The 23,304-nt window shown below is 41.7% G+C and overlaps 1 protein-coding gene across 3 annotated transcripts in view; it reads right to left on the bottom strand.

Annotated features, from left to right (window-relative positions):
- Nucleotides 1-301: 301 nt before the first annotated feature.
- Kremen1 (kringle containing transmembrane protein 1) overlaps nucleotides 302-23,304 on the bottom strand; it is a 69,965-nt gene continuing 46,962 nt past the window's right edge. Inside the window, exons 6-9 of one of the 3 annotated variants that reach the window (XM_063225992.1) lie at nucleotides 8,541-8,873; nucleotides 7,485-7,646; nucleotides 6,811-6,895; nucleotides 302-4,375 (exon numbers count right to left, since the gene is read on the bottom strand). In XM_063225992.1, coding sequence (XP_063082062.1) covers nucleotides 4,207-4,375; nucleotides 6,811-6,895; nucleotides 7,485-7,646; nucleotides 8,541-8,873 — 749 coding nt within the window. In that variant the 3' untranslated portion in view covers nucleotides 302-4,206. Of the gene's footprint in view, nucleotides 4,376-6,810; nucleotides 6,896-7,436; nucleotides 7,647-8,540; nucleotides 8,874-23,304 lie in introns of all 3 variants that reach the window. The other 2 variants (XM_003478024.5, XM_063225993.1) reach the window with 2 other exon arrangements.

Consider the following 23,304-nt stretch of genomic DNA (forward strand, 5'->3'; position numbering starts at 1 on the left):
ATTTCCAGGTAGATAACCTGAGGTTGGCCTGGCTCAAGGCCAGGGCAAACCTTGACCTCCAAAGTGCTCGCAGTGCAGAGTGTTGACTGGGCAGTCCCTGTCGGACTAGCTCATATCAGCTACACTCAAACAGTGACAAGAGCTGAGAAAACCTGGAGATGCTCGGGGTGGGGGTGGGGGGGAATGAGCCAGGGGCGAGGCCTGGTGCTCAGGAAGCGCTAAGAATCTCTTCCCTACTTCCCTGTGCACCATGTGGTCTCTGAACAAGCTCTTAGAAAAACAACAGCCCAGGGCCCACTACTGTTTCTACAACAATGAGAATATTTATTTTCTCCAGACAGTAAAAATAACATTTTTCTCTCTTTTGTAAAAGTACCATTACATTCCATTTTCTTAAATAACAAAATCCTAAAAATATATATTAAATTGTATACAGTGCATCACACTTCATTTTATATTTTAAAATACATGATGTTTCTATTTTATTCTCAGAGTTGCATATTAAGAGCATATTTACAAATAAAGCCTTGTCATCAAAAGTCAAAATCCCGGTTGGGAAGTGACTTTGGATGTGGGAAGGTCCTGGCGCCATGTGAACCTCAGGGAAGGCAGCCCCTGCACAGGCAGGAAAGGGACCTCCTAGGACACTTTCCTTCTGAAGCAGGAGATTCCCCTCTGATTACCCTCCTCCACCCTCCTGGTATCCTGCTCCTCAAGGCAGAAGCCTGTGCTATGGCGCCCAGAGATCTGTCTCCCCTGAGCTGTCCAGCCTGAGAGGAGCCAGCAAGAGCTGGAAAGTTTGAAAAACATCCCACACCAGGGCAGGAGGGACCTGGCCAGGAGGTAGAACAGTGAGGAAGGTAAACAAAGACATCAGAGAAAACGGTCAAAAGTGTTACAAACTCCCAAGGTAGTAACAAAGCCAACATCAAAACCAAAGAGGGGATCTGAAACCCAAGAAGGCCCCAGATGACTCAGCTGTGGAGTGGGTCTGGCCTGGCTCTGGGAGGCTGGGTCTCGAAGGCTGTCCACTTCTAAGTGCTTGTTAAGATTAAGTGCATGGTACCCACAGGGGCTGGGTGGTGGCCTGTTGTGTGCCCTGTTGGTCAGACCAGCCGCCAGATCCAGATCCAAGCGGGGTCAGACAGGCTCCTGGCTGAGCTGACTGGGGTGGCACCAGGCCCAGGCACGCCTTGGGTTCAACCTGAGGGCCAGGACAGCTGTTCTTGCAAGTGCTTTGATCTTTGTGGGCTGCTGGCTGACTGAAGTCTGAAGCTGAAGCCCTCAACCCGGTCCTGACTGATGTGGGGAAGGCAAGGGGTTCATTCCTGCTTAGTGTCTGCTTTGCAATGAATTGGACAAGCAGGGCAGCCTTTTCTGAGGGACCAAGGGCAGTGAGACACTGCTAGACACCAGGTAGCCAGACCCCAGCCAGCTGAGGTGCAGTCATCACAGGAGCAACACATGGGTGATGCACATTCAAGGCCAGTGGCACTGAAGTGCACAGGGCTGAGGACGGTGCACAGCTGCGCTATATCCCCTCTGGAAAGGCTCTGGGCCCTCCACTCCTCTTTCAAGGTCTTCTGCTGCACTGTTATTTACTTCCTTGAAGTCACCAGTTTCCAGTTCCTTCCAATCCCTCTTTTCTCCTAAAGGTGTTTCTTAAAAGGTCAAGAGCCTTTTCCTGCAATGCTCCTGAAAGCTCAGCTGAGATCATTTTACTTCTCAGGTGTTTACTCACCACAGGGAGGCTGTGGACATGCTCTGAGGCTGTGGCCAGGCGTTTATGGTGTTTGGCTTAGGTTAATTTGCAGCCCTCCTTCTCCCATGCTGTCTTGAGGTGGGTTTGGGTTTCTTGGGACTGCTCCTTGGAGAGGATGTTGGTCCTGGAGGCACTGGACTGTGCTCAGGCCACGCAGGAGCATCACCTGTGCTTCCTGGAGTCTCTGAGAAAGGGCTACTCCAGCTTCATTCAGACAACACCTAGGCTGGGGCATGGCCTGTGCCCTGAGATGTGAGGAGGCTAGGTGACAGGGTGGGTGAGTGACCTTCAGGAAGCCCAATACCAGTGATTAGCATCAGCCCAAAGCAACTGAGAAAATCCTCCTGGCCATGCCAGCCCTTCCCAGGGATAAATTCCACATTGCGTGGAGTTATTCACAGCACAGGCTCTTTGTGACTGCCCACACCTGACACCAGCATTTGACAGATTCCACAAAAGCCCAGAATAGCCTAGAGGGGAAACTGCACATGTCAAGTCTATTTCCAGTGGTCCCATTGCGCTACAGGCCTCTGTATCTGGACTCAGGGGCCTGTGAACAGCTGCTTCAGGGTGAACACCCTTTCTAGATCAAAGTAGGAAGACAACACCCAGCAGCCCCAAGTCCTCAGCAGCTTTGCATAGGGCCTGGACAGTGCTCTGCCAATCTGTGGACACACTGTCCCTTTTCTCTTCACTAATGCCTCTCTACTTACTGGTTCTGAATGTCTCTCCTGGACTCACGTTGCCAAATCTCACCTCTGTCAGCAGACTAAACATTCTGTTTTCCTGGGAGCAGCCAAGCGCAGATGGGTTGCTAGAATCCCAGGAAGGCCACAGCAGGCAGTGGCTTAGGGATCTGAGGGAGGTAGGCTCAGAGCCAAGGAGGGCACCTGAAAGGGCAGAGGCACACAAGCACCAAGGCTTGAGTGCCTCTAGGAAGCCATGCTGCCAGGGTCATAAGCGGCTCTTCTCAGCTGCTATTGACAAAGCCTGCTTCTAGATGGTGGGACCTCTAAATGAGAGATTTATTCCCACAACCAGTGGCCACTGCAGCTGGAGCTCTCAATCTTCAGGCCTATCCTTAGAGGATCTCTAGTTCCCAACCCTCCCTTCTCACCCGGGTCTGGGCAGGTCACCTCTCTATGTGAAGAACAATGTGGCATGGGGCCAAGGGTAATAGCTCTCTCCTTCCCCACAGAATCACACATTATCCTACTGGGTTCCAATAAGAAAGTGCAGAACACACAGTCCCAGGGTGATTTTTTTTTTAACCTTCTTTTAAAGTAGGATCTGCAAGCCCCATGTCTTATACAACACTGCCTAAAGGTTATGCCAGTCTTTATCCTCCCTGTTTTGAACTGAGAGTCAGCTGAGAAAACAGAGAGCCTAAGACCTGATCAGGTTCCACAGGACCATGAGCAGCCCTGCGGCCGGCCCAAATAAATCCAACTCACAGCTGGGTGCAGTGGTATACACTTATAATGCCAGCTATTTGGGGGTGCTGAGGCAGGAGCATCACAAGTTCAAGGTGAGCCCTGGCAACTTAGTGACAGTCTGTCTCAAAACATGAAAAGGCCTGGGGATGTAGCTCAATAGTAGAGCATTATCATGTGTGAGACCTTGGGTTCAATCCCCAGTACTGCCCCCTCACCACCAAAAAAAGTCCAATTCCCAAAGGAATTACTGAGTGCCTATAAACACTTCCAGCAGACTCTGTAACAGGAATAAATAAGTGGATATTTCCTATGTCCACCCCTCAAACTTGCTCTGTAGCTCAATGAGTTACAGAAAGATATCTCCAGAAAAAAGCATGTGTGTGGAAGGCATCAGGTTTGGCATGAATGGGGGTCACTAGCTCTTTCTAAGGCCCTTTGGACTACAGCCTTCCTAGTCCAACACTCAGACAGCAAAGCTCCAGAGTCAGTGTAGAGCACCATCCCTCTACAATTTGGGGCTGCTAATGCCCAGGAGTCCATAATTGTGTGGAATCAGGCCAGCCCTCAAGAGACCTGAGAATTCTTCCAGCCTGGCCCTCTCCCAAACTGTACAGACCAGAGAAAACTGATCTGTGTGTGGACAAAACAGAGCAGAAAAACTCAATATGCACGAAACCTACCCACCACCTAGCAGTCATCTAGAATGTACCTGAGCCCAACGCTAGCTGCCACCATCTCTGTCATCTTGGCCTCCCCAGCTGACACCCCATTGCTAGACCAGAGAAAGATGCAGGGAGGGCTAGATGCTGGGCCCTGAGTCTGTCCCAAGTGCAGCTGATGAAGCAAGAGGAATCCGGGCTCCCCTGCCCCTGCAGCATGCTGCTCCTTCTCAGTCTCAAGATGGGGGGGCAGGGAAGAGCTGGTCTTTGTTAGAGGAGAACCATGGCAAGGTTGAACCTGGCTGCTTTCAGTCCAAAGAGGACCTCATGTCCTAGGCATGATGGGATTTTAGTCACTCACAAGGGGATTACGGTCATCTTGTTGACTCTGACCCTTGAGCTTCTTCTTAAAGATGGAAATTGACGTAGAAGGCTTATAAAAAATGCTCCAGATTTCCCCGGAAGCCCCTGGTTGACGGCAATCCCTAAGGTCCCCTGAAGCAGGAACACGATGGGATCTGTCAAAGAAAAACAACTTAATGTTTCAAATGGATCAGAACAAAGCACCCCATACAATTTTTCAACTCATGAGGCATCTGTACCTATGAAACAGAATGCGTCCAGTGAGGCAGGTCTTAGGCAGAACCTAACGGCTTCCTTTAAGGATCTGGAGGACTACTGTACAGATGTAATGTGGCCATCAAGGAAGTGCAGCAGGCAGATTCCTTCTTGGAGTAACATGGAACTAACTTACTTATTTTCTCTCTTTCCCTTTCTCTGTCTCTTCCCTTTCTTTCCCCTTCTTTCCTCCCTTCCTCCTTCTCTCTCTCCCTCCCTTCTTTCCTTCCTTGTATGATGGGGACTGAACCCAGGACGTTATGCATTCTAGGCAAGTGCTCAATCACTGAGCTATATTTCAGCCTTAAACTCCCTTTTTCAAAATTTTGAGACAAGGCCTCACCAAGTTTCCCAGGCTGACCTCAAGTTTGCAATCCTCCTTCCTCAGCCTCTGGAGTAGCTGCAAATGCAGGTACATGCCACCATATTTGTCAACAGGAAACTTTCTAACTGCCAGAATTATTCTAGTCTGGAAAAGGCTGAGCTGGGAGATTATGAGTTTTCAAATTTCTCTTCTTTTTTTTTAAACAAGCACACAAACAAACAAATGCCCTATCTTAGCGCACTTAGCTAAAATAGGATAAAGGCAACCTTTTTCTGCTTGAAGTAGAAACCTGCCTAATTCCAGCTCTGCAACCCTTTAAGCTGCTAGGCTAGGAAGCTACAGAGGGATTTCAACGTCAAAAGGGAGTTAGGTACCCTTTGTAAGGGTACGGTCTCAGCCGTGCTGAGAGATGCTGGACCTACAGAAAGTGACCTGTATTCTGCTGCAAGGAACATGTAGACAGGACTATGCCTGAGAAGATTCCCCAGAAGACAGGAAATTGTGACTTTTAAAAACATATACATGCAGTCAGTCCTCTGAATCCACAGGTTCTCTTTCTGTGGATTCAACCAACCATACATGAAAATATTTGAGGGCCTGGGATATAGCTCAGTGGAACAGTGTAAGTCCTGAATTCAACTCCTGGTATGTGTGGGAAAATATTTGAAAAAAGAAACTGCATCTATATTGAACATGTATAAAGGCTTTTCTTGTCATTATTCCTAAACTGTTATTTTTTTTTTTATTTTGTTGAGACAGGGTCTTGCTTTGCAGTTCAGGCTGGCCTTGAACTCACTTTGTAGCCCAGGTTGGCCTCAAATTTGTAGTGATCTTCTTGCCTCAGCCTCCCAAGTGCTGGAATTACAGGCATGTGCCACTACACTCGGCTTTGATAATCAATTTAGTATAACAACTATTTACATAGCATTGACAGCGTATTAGTCATTGAAATCCACTGTAATTGAGAGACGATTTAAATTTAAAGCATGTGAGAGAATAATGTGCCATTTCTATGCCATTTTATGTAAGGGACTTGGGTAGCCAAGGAGTTTTGTATACACTAGGGGAAGGGGTGTCTTGGAATCAGAGTCCCACAGGTACTAAGGAACTGTGTGTGTGTGTGTGTGTGTGTAAAAGACATGAGAGTGAGAGTTAGTAAACAATAGTAAGGACAATATTTCTGCTGAAGGATTTCATGTCTAGGGTGCAGATGTCTACGTAAGGTTATCACAGTGTGGTTAATGTATGGTAAATGAAAATGTCAAGAAATTGGGTTTTTACTGGACATCAGGAAGGCTTTCTAATGAAGAGAGCCAGGGCTTTTACTGAACATCAGGGAGGCTTTCTAATGGAGAGAGCCTGGACCAGGAACCTCAAGAATGACAGACTTTGGGTCTAGTAAAAATAAAAACAAACTTTGCTCTGTCAGTAAACAAGTATCAGTAGCATATATAGTTGCTCTTTCCTAGAAGGTAGAACTATTAAACCTAATCAGAAAAATAAGGAAAGGAAATATTTTTTCCCAATATGATCAGAATTGAAGGAGAAGGGTGTATAAGTTACTTAAATAATTGTTTAAAAATAATTACCAACAGATACTAAATGTTAGAATTTTCTCAAGACTGTTTCCCAGTTTCTAGAAGGCCTAAGGAAGAGGCATGACCTTGTCCTAGAAATCTTTACTCTTACATAAAAAAGTTCTATAAGGAACCAGCACAAGTAGAAAAAATGGAAACTGTTGCTATTTATGCCAGGATTGTTTCAATCCTCCCTGAAACCATATCCTTTGGACACAGGAGCACACATGATCCCTCCAACCTTAGTGAGGTTTGTCCAGTTGTACATTTCACTCTGCAGAGGAGGAGGAACCTCTGTTACCTTATGTTGCTTAGGACTCAAGGCTTTGGAATCATGTTCTGATGTTACAAGTGCACCCAGACAAATGAAGCATAGGAGAAAAGGAATGCTGAGCCTTCCCCTTCCTGGAATCAGGCAGTCTCTTATACTCACTTGAGTGTGACGTGCAGAAGTATCTTTGCCACAATGGCTGTAACTGTAAGGATGAGGAGGGTTGCCAAGCCATATACTGTCCATCCTGCAATTGCAAAAGACAGTGTTTACTGATCCTGACTGTGCTTTAATTTCCAAAGGAGGTCTGCAGCTGAGAGGTGCAGATCCAGTTGAAGAGCTCTGCACAGGTGGGTAAGCAAAGGTGGCAATGGAAGCAGCTGAGCTGGGCTAAGCATGGAGTCTCTGGCTTTCTCAGTGCCTTGTTCTAGAAACTTCTTTGGGGTTGAGGGAGACAGTACAATTAGTATGATGAGAATCAAAGTGGGGGTACCACTGATGGTTACACAAAATCTGTGGTCTCAATTTTCTCATCTGAGGAGTGAACTGTGTGACCTATCAAGTCCTACTGGGCCCAATGATGTAGAGTAAGTGCTGGAGAGGCCTGCCTCCTTGATCTTCTGCGAGTTAGGGAATAAGTGTGAGAACCTCTAGGCTAAATCATCACTGATAGCCGTCTCCAGTTCCACTGGCTCAGCTAGAGGTCACACAGCCAGAACTCAACCTGTCTCTAAAGAAGAAGACCCAAGAGCACTTTTGTTTCTGTAACCACCCACCAAGAGCGCTACCTTCCACTCTGTGGCTGCCAGCCCCTACTGCTGGTGCCCAGGAACTGCTACCTGGGACAGTCTGCGATGGATGGCTGGGGCTGGTGGTGATTACGTAGAGAACTTTAGAGGAGTGGGCAGCGCTGACACTGAGGTTGGCCTGCTCTGTGATCACCTCAGCCAGTGTCTGGTTGACAGTGGGCCTCTCCTGCAGGAGTTCTTCCTTGATGGCTAGAAGATAAAAAGGGATTCATGAGGGAAAGCCAATGGAAACAGTGAAAAGCTGTGAAGGAAGAGGGAGGCTGGTCATGAAAAGAAGACCTTTATTTTGATTTAATTCTGGGTGCAATCACTTCCACTGATTCCTCTGGCCCCAAAGCAGAACCTGTGAGGCTCTGGCTCTTACCCTGTAGGAGGCAGAAGATAGGGGCTGTCAACTTCTAATTAAGTGACTTATCTCCTTGCAGACACCTGAGCATGCTTTGGTTTCCCTACTTTCTGCTTTGTAGCTATCTTTCTCTCTCTTAAAGATTCCATTCCTTCCTATCTATAGACTTAACCTGTTCCTCAAGACTGCCCCATGTGGAGGGCAGACCTCTCCTTAACTATTGTTTGTACCCACCATCTAAACCCTTCTTGGGGTTTGTGATTTAGGACAAAGGCTATGTCTCAATACATGTGTTCTTGGATGCTGGCAGAGTTGTGCCTGGCACACATGTTCACATTAGAGGGGTACAGGGTGTGACTCCACTTTAAGAGAGTTGGAAAAAATAGTAAATAAGTCTTTGGGTTTGGCTGGGATGTCTAGAGGTGAGTGTAGATCAAATGGTCTCTTAAAGGCCTTCCAATTCTGCCAGTCTTAGCTCCTTCTTTTAGTTATTCCTTTAGCCTTCCCATGAAAACTGTCATTATAACTACTAAAATAGCAAAACTGAAACATAAACAAGTTGTTCAATGCAGTGTAGGGAATGTGCTGTGCATTGGAATAATCTGGAGTTGAGTCAGTAGCTCCTGTCTCATTGTACTCAACAAGAACTGTTCAAGATTCAAAAGTCATCCAAGTGGAAAAGAGAAGCCTGAGACACAAATGTCCTGAGGTGCCTGCCCTCAGTAAGAATGTCTTACCTTGGTATAAAACAGCAAATCCCTGGGCTTGATTGATGCGATCGGAGAAGAAATACAAAATGACGAAATCCAGAGAGACATTAAAGGACAGAGGTGGGCGATTCCTCCCATTGAATCGGACCAGGACACGGTGGGTATAGCCGTCCAGCAGCTCCACCATGTCTGCAGAATCCCTGATGTCAAACAAGGTGAAGTTGAAGTGGATGTGGGAGGCTCCTGGGACCCGAATGGTCCAGTAGCAGACCCGCCCCGTGGCATAGGTGTCAGGAAAGTCAGGAGAGTAGACCACAGATGTCATGGCTGAGTAGTTTCCTCCACAGGCACCGACAAGAGCTGCAGAACACAAAAAGATAGCAGGCCTAAAGGCATGCTCATATAGAACATTTCCTAAAGAGCATGGTCCCATTTGTGATATTGTTCTAATCTATAAAGCCAGACCATCTTAGATTTCAGGATCCAATCACAAAATGAATCACTTAAACTCTGAACAAATGAATGTGGCGATGTTTGTGATTTTGCCCAGAAGACCTTATATTTAGCACACAGCATAGTGCAACAGCCTAGGTTGGGGCCAGATTTGAGTCAAAGAGTCTGGGGTTAGGACTGATAGTTTCACCTTCCAGACCTCTCCCTTCTGTTTTCAGGCAAGGGCTACCATCTGCTCCTGTGTCACATGATGGCTTAAGGACAGATAAAGCACATGAGAACATTTGAACCTCTTGGCAGGGGAGGCATGAGGTGAAGGACTTTGTAGCTGCTCAGATATCCTCAATACCTTACAGGTACAATGGCCACACTCATTTCTTCAAGCAGGAAGCTGTGGCGCAAGAAAGGATTTTCTGCGTAGAAAAAGTACTAGATTCCTATCACTCTGTATTGGATATATCTGATTTCTCCGAACTCCTGTTTATGACCTGCAGGATCTAAGAAGGAGACACAACCATTTCCTATCTTAAGGGATAAAATGTAAGCAAAATATTGATAATGAAAGGGAGCAAATATTGGGCTGCAATTTCAAAAGCACACTTTGGCTGGGGATTTAGCTCACTGGCATAAGTGCCTGCCTGACAAGCAAGAGTTTGTGAGTTCAGTGCCCAGTACCAACCAAACAAAACAAACAAATAAACAAGCACGTTTTGGAGTTTTGCTTGACTTTAGAATGTACATAGTGGTAAGAATATACTGCTGGACTGCAGGTGCAGTTTAGGGGTAGAGAATTTACCTAGTCTGCATAAGCTTCTGGGTTTGATTGCCAGCAGCACACACAAAACAAATAAATAAAATAAAATGAAATAAGAAAGACTATACTGCTTTCTCATTCTATGCAGCTCAAAACTGAGAAGCTGAGGTCTTAAGCTAATAGAGGGAATTTAATCTTCAAGAGTACAAAATCCCTCCAAACAGAGTGAGACCTGAAGATGGTTTCATCTTCGACAGAGCCTGGGAGGAAGGGTTAACAGCCACAGGAACAAAAAAGAAGAAAGCAGCTAAAATTACAAAACAGAAGTTTTGAAGACTGGGTGTGGCTTGCCTCTTGGTTGAGAATAATGGGGAGCAGTAGACACAATGAAGCTTGCATCCACTTGCAGACCTCCACAGAGCACTGCCAAGGAGACTGCAGTCAGATAGCTAGCCAGGGTCCCCCTCAGTGGCACAGGTGTGCAAGAGGTGATAGGCTGCCGCAGACGAACAAGCATTAAACAATGCCTTCTTGCCATACACTCCTCTCAAGGATGCAGCAAACCCTCCTGCTTCTAGTATGACTGGCAAGGGGTTTCAAGGTAAAACACCCTTTGCCTCTGTGAAAGGAAGTAGGAGACTCTTTCATGGCAAAACCAGGCAAAAATCCACTGCTTCTAGGAGAAGAGCAGAAGCACAAGTCATTAGCCCCTGGTTGCCTTCAGTTCTCTTGGGCCCAGGATCCTGCAGAGTATAGGTCTGCCACACTTGGAAGAGACAACACATCTCTCTCTTTCCCAGGATCAACCATTGACCTAAGCAGAGTCTGACTTCCACGGAGACAAAGGGTACAGGAATTCTGACAAGGCCACATCCCTGTAGCCAAGGACATGTGCTAAGCCTGAGGATGAAACAGAAGAAATAAGAGCCCTCTTTCACCTCCCCACAAACATAGCGCCAAGTAATAAGTAACAGCAGGGAGAGGAATGAGGTGGAGAAAGAGCCCTTCTGTGCACAGACTTTAGGAATTACTCAAAGCTGAGGGTGAAGCTGAAACACTGACAAACCCCACTCTCCCTTGCCCACTCCCATACTAATGTATTAGCAGGCTATTGCTAGAGCGTCTGAAGCCTTATGTACCTTGAAGCAAATGTTAGAAGCAATGAAACTCAAACTCTGCTCAACTACTAACAGACTGGCTTTGTCCCTGTCAGGTATAAATGCCATTTACCTTATGTTTACCACTTCCTACATAGGACATATGGTATTCAATAGAAAATATACCAGCACTATGTAGGAGTGGTAGGAGCTGAGGCAGGAGGATCCAGCCCAGGCTACTCAGTGAGATCCTGTGTCAACTTGGGGGCCTGGGGTGGGTATGGTGGCTGACACCCGTAATCCCAGCACTGGAGAGCAAAGGCCGGAGGATCATTGTGAATTCGAGACCAGTATAACCTATATAGCAAGATCCTGTCTCAAAGTAATTTTTTTTTTTTATTGGTACCGGGGATTGAACTCACGACTGCCTGCTTGCAAGGCAGGTGCTTTTGCCGCTGAGCTAAATCCCCAGCCCCAAAACAAAAACATTTTTTAAAGGATAGGGATATAGTTTAGTGCAAACATTCTGGAGTCAATCCCTAGTACTGCCAAAAACCCAAAATAAAACAAAACACTATCTAAAAGCAATAAAGAAGCAGAACAAGACTTACTGTCAAGAAATAATTTTTGAAGAACCAGACTCACAAAGGACTCACAAGTTGGAACTATCAGAGACTCTATGACGAATATAGATGGACCTAGAAAGCCTCACATACTCATAGACCGGGTTTATAGCTGACTAGCTCTTAGGAGGTAGAGTCCTAGGAGGTAGGTCACTGGAGGCATGACCTAGAAGGGTTTACTTTCAGCTGGGCATAGTGATGGAGGCCTATAATCTTAGCAATGGCGGTGAACAGGGGCACCGATTGAAAGTTGGAGTCTAGCCTGAGCTACAAAGTTGAGTTCAAGGCTAACCTGTACTACAAAGCAAGACCTTATCTCAAAAGAGTAAAATAAAACAAAAGGATTTACTTTCCTCTCCAGCTCTTCTTTTCTGTTTCCTGTCTGCATGAGTTAAGCAGTTATTCTTTCACCATGCTCCTATACCATGCCTTCCTGCATTGGAGCCAGCCATCTATGGACTGAAATGTAAGCCAAGATAAACTTCTCCTTTAATTTGAAGGTGGTGGGCACTGTGTCTCAGCAATGATGAAAGTATAATTTTGGTACTAGAGAAGTGGGTCATTCCTGTGGTGCTACTTGACCACATAGTTGAGATGCCATTCGAATTTATTTGTTGGAGAAGTTTGGAAAGGTTGGAGATGAAAGCTAGAGAAGCCCTAGAATGCTATAAGTTGAGCTAGATGGAAGATTCCAGTCAAAGCTCAAAGCTCAAAGACTGGAATGCTGACAGTAATACAGATGATAAGGACCAGGTTCAAGAGGTTTCATTTGGGGAGGGAGGATTGAGAGGAGGGAAATGGGACATTAATAAGAATTAAGATGTGTTATTTACATGTACTATTGCATATGTATTATTTACATATGTAAATAACATGTGTAAAGTACATGTAAATGAATGTAATCATGTACTCTCTGCAATGAATGTAATCATGTACTGCAGATACATATTAATAAAAATTAAAATTTGAAGGAAAAAAAGAAGTTTCAGTTGAGAATAAATATTCCATTGGCAGCTGGACTCCAGACCATGTATGTTATGAAAATATATGTCTGATGAAAATTTCATCCATATTTTGCTCATGTTCTGAGACTTTGTGGAAGACTCAGGTTAAGGGCAGCAGAACAATTAATCTGGTAGAGGAAATTTCAAAGCAGTTCAATGTTCAGGCTGTAATATGGATACTGCTTGTTGCTGTTAGTCAGGTTTATAGTGAAAAACACAAGCAACAAGCCCATTTTAAAAGTCTTCAGTTCTGACAGAAAGAAATTTCCCACAAAGATAGAGCAGAGGAAAGCTTGGTTGCTGAAAAGATTAGCATTAAAAAGAAGTCAAGTACATTACACAGGACAATAGGAAAGATGCCTAAGAGCATGAGAAGAACCAGTCAGGTCCACCCATCACAGGCTCAAAATTGTAACCTGAAAGACTTCGCTTGGAGAAGAGAGCCACAGGGAGACTCTGCTTGAGAAAGAAAATACTGCCTGGGAAATTTGTTTACTGGGATTCAGTTCATCCAGGCCCTTGGAGACTTCTGCAGCCTTGATACAAGGGAACTTGGCTACTGCTCAAGCCAGCAGCAGACTTTCGCATTATTCAGTTTATAGGCATGCAGAATATAAGAATTGTAGGGTCATAGAGGCTTCCACCTAGATTTCAGAAGAAGGCCTGGAAGGTCAGACAGGGCAGAATATTCAGCTTTGAGAGTGAAACTGAAAGTGCAGTGCAGATCTAGGAAGTAAATGACAATAATATGGAACTTCTGTTGAGGAAAAGCCACAAGAGATGAACAAAACCAGCCCAAAAGAATAGCTGTGAGTTGCAAGCAGGCAGTCATGAGTTCGATCCCTGGTACCGGTAAAAAGGAAAAAGACAAAAAAAAATAGCTGTGAGTGCTGCAATTACTGGCAGTGCCATTAGGAATGGGCCCACAGGTACTTTTAGGAGTTCACATGTCCCCACAGCTTGCTGTGGGTGCTGGACATGCAGCTAGATTGATGTTTGTCAATCTTGCTTTGGTCTTATTGGTTTCTGTGTCCTTACTTTTCCCATTTGGAATGGGAATGTTTACCCTCTGACATTATATGTTGGCAGAGTTTAATTTTTTTTAAAAGGGTTCATAGCTAAGAGTTTGCTTTGAGTCTCAAAGGAAACTTTGGACCTGGACTTCTCAGTAATGCTGAAACTGTTGGGACTTTGGCAGCTCTTAGAGCTGGTCTAAATGCACTTTGCATAAGGTGATTGCATGTATCTTTTATGGTTCAGCATGGAATATTATGGTTTTTGGAAGGTGGGGCTTCTGGAAGGTAAATGGATTATGGGGGCTTATAGCTGACTTGCTCTTAAGAGATGGGTTCTGATATGAAGAGGCTTATCACTAGGCAAATGGCCTGCAAGGATTTATCTCTCACCAGCTTCTCCCTTCTCTGCTTCCTGTCTGCCATGAAATGAGCAGCTATTCTTCTGCATGCCCCTGTGCCCTGCCATCCTGCCTTAGAGCCAGTCAACTATGGACTGAAGTATGAGAATAAACTCTTCTTCCTTTAACTTACAGGTGGTGGTTATTGTGTCTCAGCCACAAAGAAAGTAATGAAGAACCTCAGATGCTTTGAGAGTAATGATGGAAACAATAAAGCCCAAACCCTGCTCAGCTACTGACAGACTGGCTTTATTCCTGTCAGAAGTAAATGCTACTTATCTTAGCATCTACAACTCTTCTACACATGGCATATGGTAGTCAACAGAAAATATACCAGCACTTTGGTGGGAGGCTGAGGCAGGAGAATTCCAAGTTTGAGCCCAGCCAGGACAACCCTTCTCAAAATTAAAAAAAGAAAGGGGCTGGGGATGTAGCTCAATGTGGAGGCCCTGGGTTTGATATATAGTACTGCCCCCGGGGGGGAAAAAAAAAAACAGAAAAAGAAATGAAGAAATAAAGAAAGGAAGGGAGGAAGATGGAGGGTAGAAGGGAAGAAGGAAAGAAGGAAGGCAGGAAAAGGAAGGAAGAAGGAGAGGAAAAATACATTAAGAAAAAATACATAGAAACAGACATTACACCTAAAAAAGAAAAGGTTGGAATACAAATTATTTTCAAGAAATAAAATGACTGATATAAACTGAGGAGCCATAGATTGTACAGTAGACCATGTTCTTGCTCTGTCTTACAAGCTGTGATGTACAGGAAGTCAGAAAATGAACAACATACTCGCAAGCTGCAAATCACATTTACCCAATATCAACTGTCAGTACTGATGGTTGCCTTTGAGAAGAACAGTCTTCTAGAGTGTGATGTTACAAAAAAATAGCTGCAAAACTGGATGTCAACAAATTGGTGATAAAGAACTGGTTTAAGAATCAGCATATGAAATGGAAGAAAAATCAGCTAAAAGTGGAGCTAGAACAGTGGAGCTAGATGTTCTAGTGTCATCTAGAACATCTATCTACACAGCATTTTTTGGAAAATGAGAAGGAGGTCCCACAAAAACCTGTTACAAGTACTTTATCAATTTCTGTGACTTCAGATGACCATAACCATGACCCACCCTCCGAGAGTAGGATCACCAGTGAGAAGGAGCCTCTGTGTTTTGTTCATCATTGGACAGTCTGATGACATCTGGGATCAGTATGTGGAGGACTAGGGCATTTCTGACACATACAAACTTTTAGAACTGTATGATTTGCCTGGGGAAAATGATTCTAGCAGTCTAGATACATCTCTCTCTCCAGTGTGCCTGCAGTGAAGTGAGCATGGCACCGATTTGCAGGGTGACGCGACACCTACAGCAAGTCCACGTTTTCAAGCACAGTTACCAACTGATTTGAATGTATCTATAATAGAGCTCTGAGGACTTGTCATTTCATATAAGGAAATAAAAGTAGCTATCTCACTTTCAAAAAAATAAAATAATCACAGAGTGAGATTTATAAAGGGCCCAGATGTTGGAACTGTTAGACATAGAGACTCTACAATGAATACACCAGTAGCTAGTAAAAAGCAGACAACAGCACTGAACACACCTGAAATTCAATAGAGATATGGAAACTATAAAAAAGTCAAATGTTAATACTAGAAATAAAACAAATAATATTAGAAAATGAAGTATCCTTTTGACAGGTTTATCAGCAAACTAGGCATACAGGAAGAAAGAATCAGTAAATTCAAAGAAAAATCAATAGAAATTATTCAAAATAAAATATGGAGGTAAACAAACAAAAAAGAACAAAGCATTCAACAGCTATGAGATAATATTGAAAGGTTTAATACATATATAACTGGAGTTTCAGAAAGAGATGAAAAAAAAGAGAACAAGGCAGAAAAAGTATTTGAACAAATAATGGCAAAAAATGTTCCAAAATCAATTAAAAGTGGCAAAACACAGATCTAAAAATCTCAGCAAACACAAAACAAAAAACAAAGAAAACATAACAAAATGTATCATAGCCAAATGCTAAAAACCAAAAACAGTCTCATGTTTGGGAAGACAGAAAGTGTAACCTGGTCTTTTCTCACTGTTCTCCGATCTCTTCAGAGAGAAATCCTGGGCCTGTCTATAGTCACCATCATCAAAGTTCTCAGCCTATCCATTAAGGATTCCCACAAGGGTGTACAGTACTTGAGCTAATATTTAAACCATTTTACTCTTAGTAGTTGAAACTACAGAGGTTAATTCAGTGATGTTGCATCGTGCAGGGTGAGCTGAGAGTTGAAGAACTGGCTACAATTAAGGACTCCTGCCAGGCCACATACACCCTGGCCCCTCAAGACTGGAGCAGGCAGCACTAAGGAAGCCACCCTTCAGTGGATGCAGCCAGACAGGGCAGCTTCTCCATTTGCCAACCTGGATGGTGTAATGGGCCATTTCCCTTTTCTTACCTTCCCTGCATTCCCCAAATACTCTATTTAGGTCTCAAAGAGGGGATGAATCATAAAGCCAGTGAAGACTTTACCCTCTGAGCAAGCTCCCTAGTCTCAGAAGAGGTGACTCCAGTGGGTTTTCTACAAAACACAGGCCTGAAGGCTGGTTTTGGATCCTAGTTCCTCTCCTAATCTCCCTGAGCTGCTGCCTGCCTCCTGCCTCTGGTCTTTATGGTGCCTACCAGCCTTTGCAGTCAGCTTTAGTCCCAAGCTGACTACAAAAAGACTGGGCTCCTCACTTGCTGCAGTGTCAAGAAAAACTGTGATTATTGGCACGCTCCACAGGGCTACCCAAAGCTTTATTCATGAATCTGGATTTGGGGAGTCAGGGGAGGAGATGACTGCTACTGTGCATACTGTTATCTTCTGAGAGCCAAGATCCAAAAGAAAATGGTACTCAGATTTTTGTGATATACATGTGCTCTGATTAAATGTTTATAATTTTATACTGAAGATGGAATAAGCATTAGCACTTCAACTGTGTATTTTTTCTGTTTTTCTAGATTTTTAAGCCAGGATCCTTTATATATCTATTTTAGGGCACAATTACAAGTTTTATGGCAAACCATTGGTATTGTTAACATTTTATGGTCATTATAAATACATAAAAATTCTACTAGTCCCCTTATTCTTCTATACTTCCCTTAACTCTGGTATACACCAAAAAAGTGTCTACTTTCCTAGTTTTATCATTATAAAAATAATAAAAGTATTTTGCTAGTACATAAAAAAAAGAGAAAAGACAGCTTCTGCAGAGCTGCATGAGGGGATGATTTGATAATAATCAGAACACTAACACAGTCTGTTTATAGCTTTTGGAACAGTTATTTGGATCTAGTTTATTCTTGTTAATAAAAGGGATTCTAGCTGCTAAAAATAAGAAATTAAAACTGATTTAGCTAAGCTGTGGAAACAACCTAAATACTTCTCAACAGATGAATAGATAAAATATGGTATATATACACAATAGAATATTATTCAGCTATAAAGAAGAATGAAATCATGTCTTTGCAGGAAAATGACTGGAACTTGAGGCCACAATGCTGAGTAAAGTTAAGTTATATATCTTCTTTTTTCTCTTATATGTGAAAACTAAAATGTTAATTAATTAATTAAAGAAGAAATGATGGGAAGTTAGAACGCAGACTTTCTGGAGTTAGAAAAAGGGGTCAGGGGAAAAGGAAGTAAGAGAGACAGGAATAAAAACATAGAAAATAATCAAGATTAGTTACATGTACGTATCGATTCTCCAAGATGAACAATCATCATGTACTGCAATCTTATGCTAATTAAAAAATAACTTGGAGGGAAAAACCCTGGGTTTGAATCTTGGCTGTGCCGCTTATTACCTGGGACAGTTTACATCATCTTTTGATCTGTACTTTTCTTATCAATAGGGCTGTTGCAAGGGTTAAATAACAAAATACATAAAAGCATTCAGGATCAAATCTAGCACATAACAAGCACTTCATAAATGTAATTATTTTCATTATACCTAATTCATTTTTACCTTCCTTGATGTACTTCCAGTATCAAAGATGATATTTACTCATGTGACTGACTTTAAACCAAACTATTTTCGCTTGGCTTCTCTAGAAGATGATATACTAAATAAAATATAACTGTATTTGCAACATAGCAGATATTGAATAAAATGTGCTAACTAAAAACTATCGTTTTCGATCAACTTTTTTGCTGATCAAAAATTCACCATTCTAAACATTTTTAAGTATACAATTTAGTGGTATTTGGTATATTCATAAGGTTGAATAACTATTACTGCGATCTAATTCTTGAAGATTTTTTAAAAATTTTATTTAAAGAAAGGCAAAACAAAAAAATGGGCAGAAATAGTACATACTTTCAAAGAAAAGAAATAAACAGTAATAAATCACTAGTTGATGTATACATATTGTCCCCCCACAAATAATTATCAAGATACAAAAATGGAACATATAAATGGGAATTCAACCAGGGAGACTGCAAACAGTTCTGTTCAACTACCCAACAAAAAATTAATATGGCTATCAATCCTATACAGTTAGACATATATGCATTTATCTATATCTTCTTTTATGTTGAGACCAAACAAAACATAGCAGATTAAAATCATTCTGAAAAAAAGATTAATAGTACTGCTGGATTTCACATCATGACACTCTGGAATCAGCACTGGGTACTGCAGTGGCCCTGTCTTTCCTTCAAAGTTTTTGTTTATCTCATCATGTGTCATAAGATCAGTTCTCATAAACTGTTTATAGGTTTTATGCAAGCATGAGTCTTAACATGTATTTCTATCCTTTCTATATTAGAGGGAGAAATGGAACAAAGCAGGACAGAACAAAACATATTCCTATAGACACATAAAACTAAAAAGACATATAAAACTTCTGTATAGGGAGTTCTACCATGGTCACTGTGCTGTTTCTTGTTATCATCAACAGAATTGTCTGTATCATCAGATAAAGTATAATTGAATATCAGTACATAACAATTAATAGAAATATAACTTTGTACATAGTGTAGAGCTACAAAAACAGGCAGTAATCAAATCAGAATGGGTATCATAGTGAATCATTGTCATTTTCAGTATAGTTGTCTATACTCCTCAACTTGATACCAGCAACCTAACAGTTTTGAATAAAATCTGTGAATAATAAGCATCAATCAAACAAGTCAGATTTAACTAAGATCAGTCATGATACAACAGTATAAGTCATACAGGGATCCGGATTAAGTTAACAGGAAATTAAAGATGACCACTGTGCTATGTATCCTGTTATCTTCAGGACAGCTCTGTGCCCTCAGATCCAGTGCTTGTATACAAACTAGGACAGAACAAGTTCCATCCAAGCAGAGTGGTACGAGTAATAAGGGTTTTAATTCCTGATACACTATTAGCAATATCTTCTGCTGTCTTTTTTAAAGACTATTTCTCCCCTTTCACTCCCCCAGGATGTACTGTGTATTTTTGGGTCTCCCCAACACTCTCGGTTTTATATTGGGGGGCCACCTGCTATTTACCTAAGTGTTTCTGAACTTTCTCACTTCTGGACTTGATCTCTAGTTGTATTTCTTCACTTATTAAAGCCTGTCTTTTCAACCTATTCATAAATACTGGTCCAGTTGCCCCTATTACTCTCTGGTTCCCTATCACATCGAGTTCTGTTTTCTCATATTTGATTTTGGTCCATATACCTTTCTTCAGGTTATATTTCCGATAGAGAGCATCGTGGTGGACCCTATTTCTTGATCCATTCTTCCTGTGATTCTCTCTTTTTTCCCTTAAGTTAGTGTATCTAGGCCATCTATATTAGAAATTATATCCAACCTTCTCTGCCTCATTTCTGTTGTGCTCTTTTTCCATCATTAGTTGTCTGTTTGTCTTCTTTATTTCGCTTTTTGCTCCATTCATTGGGGCCTCTCTGCCACTGTTCCTGAAATCTTGGTGCTTTTTTCTCTCTTTAGGGTGTTCTGTAGTATTCTCTGAGTGTTGGATTGGTGGTTGTGAATTCCCCCAGTTCCTCTTTATCTTGGAAGCATCTTATTTCTCCATTAATTCCTAGGGACAATTGTGCAGGATACATCAATCTGGGCTGGAGGTTATTTTCTTTCAAGGCTGGGATTATTTCGCCCCACACTCTTCTCAATTTGATGGTTTGTGCCGAGAAGTCTGCCGTAATTCTGATGGGTGTTCCCTTGTAAGTGACCTGTTTCTTGTCTCTGACAGCTTTTAATATTCTGTTCTTATTTTGGATTTCTGGGATCTTGATTATTATATGCCTGGATGTAGTTCTGTTTTGGTTATAGGTAGCTGGAGTTCTGTATGCCTCATATATCCTATATTTGGGAAATTTTCCTTAATTATTTCTGTGAATAGCCTTTGCAGTTCCTTTGTTTGTACCTGTGCTTCTTCATTCACATTCTTTATTCTTAAGTTATAGATCCTCTTGTCTTCTAGTCTTTGTATTGTTACTGCTTGTTTCCTTGTTATTTTTAAGAAATTTTTCCTTTCATGTTCCCACATTGCAAACCTGTCCTCCAGTTTAGATATTTTATCTTTAGTTTCTTTCAAGCAGTTTTGCTAGCTTTCAATGAAGTTTTTAGTTTCCTGGTAATCTCTTTGAACCTGCTTCATGTATTCTATGTTTTCTTTATTTTCTCCATCAAACAATTCTCCCTTTTTTTTTTTGTTCTTCCATTCTTCCATTTGTTTTTTCTTGGGAGGTGCTTAGCATTTCTTTAATTATTCTATTTATATCTTGCTTTACTTGGTTAAAATACTTCACTTTTGAACTCATCTATGAGGTCCCAAAGATATCACTTTACGTCTATTGGTGCTGTGTCTGATATTGCATGTTTGCTGTCCTCATTCTCGTTTGCATTTACCTTTCCTGGGTCAATGTTCTCAAGATTGGGGACTGAAAACCCTTTCTTGTTGCCTCCTCTTCTCATATTTTTTGTTCCTTCCATACTGGTGTATATAGGAGGCCCAGTTTCTTTCTTTGTTGGTTTTAGTTTGTCTGAAGTGCGCTGACTAGGTGCTCCCACCCACTGCAATGTCTAATTCTTGAAGATTTTCACCATCTAAAAATGAAAATCTGTACCCTTTACGCAGTCAAGTCACTCCCCATTTAGCTCTTCTCCTTAGCCCTTAGTAATCACAAATCTGCTTTTTGTTTTTATGTTTTTTTTTCCAGTTGGGACACTACATAAATGGAAACATATAATATGTTACCCTTCACATCATTTTTTTTTCCATTTGGGATAACGTTTTCAGGTTCATATATGTTGTGGTATGTATTAGGACTTCATTTATTTTCATGGCTGAATAATATCCCATTATATGGACATACCACATTTTGCTTATCCATGCATCAGCTGATGGACATCTGGGGTGCTGCATTTTGGCTACTTTGAATACTGTTGCTATGAACATTCATCTGTTATTTTTTGGCAAATACATATGTTTGACTTTCTCAGGGATCTAGTAGGAGTAGAACTGCTGGTTCATAAGGTCATATATGTTTCATATTTTAAGGAACTGCCAGATTGTTTTTTCCCCCGAGTCTTTTTTCTATTTTTAATTTTTTTATTTTAAAAAACATCAGAAAAGAAAATCAAAAAGCAAAAGAGATAGACAACAACAACAAACCCAAAACAATAACAATGTAGATTTTCAAAACAGAATGACAGAAATTTAACAATGGTTGTTACATTGTATATTGTTCTTTTTTTTCCCAAAGAAAATTTTTAAAAAATAGAAAAACAGGAAAAGAAGGTAGAACAATACCAAATTCAAAAAAAATTTAACATCATAAAATCGCTAGTTGGTACATTACCCACTGTTGTCTTAAAAATAGTTGCCAAAGTCACAAAATCAAAGCATAAAAAGTGGCTAGACACTCCAACATTGACAGTGCAAACCTTTCTGTTCAATAATCCAACAGAAATTCAGTAATATGGTTATCTATCTTACATACTATACATACCGTTTGTCATGGTTTATGTCTGTGGCCCCCAGGCCTCATGAGTTTGCATTGTACATTTGTGATTGGTTCATTGTCTAGTGCTTGGATTGGTACTGTTAGTGCTACATCCACAAAGGGGTGGAGCCAGGATGTGATGTAATGGCAGGAAGAAGGTGTGTCTTGCTCTTTTGCCAGTTTTGGCTTTGCTGTTTGCAGCCACCATGAACTGCGGCTCTGCCATGCTACCCTGCCTTGGAGCCAACTGAGTATGGACTGAAACCTCCAAAAACTGTAAGAAATAAACCTTTCCTTCCTCAACTTTGGGCTTCAGGTATTTTGTCTCAGCAACAAGTAAAAAGTAACTAAGACACCGTTATACCCTTTAGAGCACTTTCCTTTCCTTTCACTTTCACAATATCTGTTATACTTTTTGGATCCCATTATTCTGTCAGTTTTCACTATTTTTTACACTAGAGAGACAATGTGATATTTATTAATGTGAGTCTTGTTTATTTCACTAATGAGGTTATTCTCAAATTGCCTCCATTTACCTACAAAGGCCTCAAGATTATCCTTTTTATAGCTGAGTAGTATTCCATTATATAGAAATATCATATTTTTTTCATCCACTCTGTGGTCGATGGGCATTTTGGTTGTTTCCAAGATTTAGCCATCACAAATTGTGCTGCTATGCCAGATTGTTTTATAGAGCAGTGGCATCTTTTAATTAATAATACGTTTGATTTAAAGTATAAAAACAGGTAGCAAGCCCACAAACTTTGCTCCTGTTTCTCACTAATCCAAAGGCTTGCAGACAGTGTAAATCTTGGCAGGTGACTGACCTTCATATCTTACGGGTCTACTCTACAAAATGACTGTTATCATAACAAAACCTACCTTGATGGGTATTATGAAGACTAATATGATGACAAGAAATCTTAATTCTTATGAGGTACTCAATAAATGTTTACTTCCTCTTTTTTTGGCTTAAAGCTATAGCAGAAATTTTGGCAAACATACTCTCTTAAGGTGTCAAGGTACAGAATATTCGTTTGATGAACTCGAGGGTGATGTGTAGTGCACAGTTATCTGCCAACTAAACACTACCAACTTACCTTGAACATTATACACAGTTTGTCTTTGCCACAACAGGATACCAAACTGAACATTTGTCTTGACATTACATCCTAGGATGTACAGGAAGATACCAGTAGTCTTCAAGAGGGCATAATTGGTTTAAAGGATCAATAATTGGCCACAAGAGTTCTGCTTACTCTTTCTCCAGACCACAATCCATACACTTTATAACCTGCAAAGGCTTTGGTATAAATCTGGGTTGGGATATATAGTTACTGTAAGTATGGCTAATTGTGTCCCCACAAAAGCTATGTTCAAATTCTAACACTTGATATCTGTAAATATGATCCTTTTTAGATATAAGGTCTTTACAGAAGTAACCAAGTTAAGATGAGGTCATAT

This window comes from Cavia porcellus, unplaced genomic scaffold (genome assembly GCF_034190915.1).
Source record: "Cavia porcellus strain 051 isolate PalLab524CR breed Dunkin Hartley unplaced genomic scaffold, mCavPor4.1 scaffold_16, whole genome shotgun sequence".
Lineage (NCBI taxonomy): Eukaryota > Metazoa > Chordata > Mammalia > Rodentia > Caviidae > Cavia > Cavia porcellus.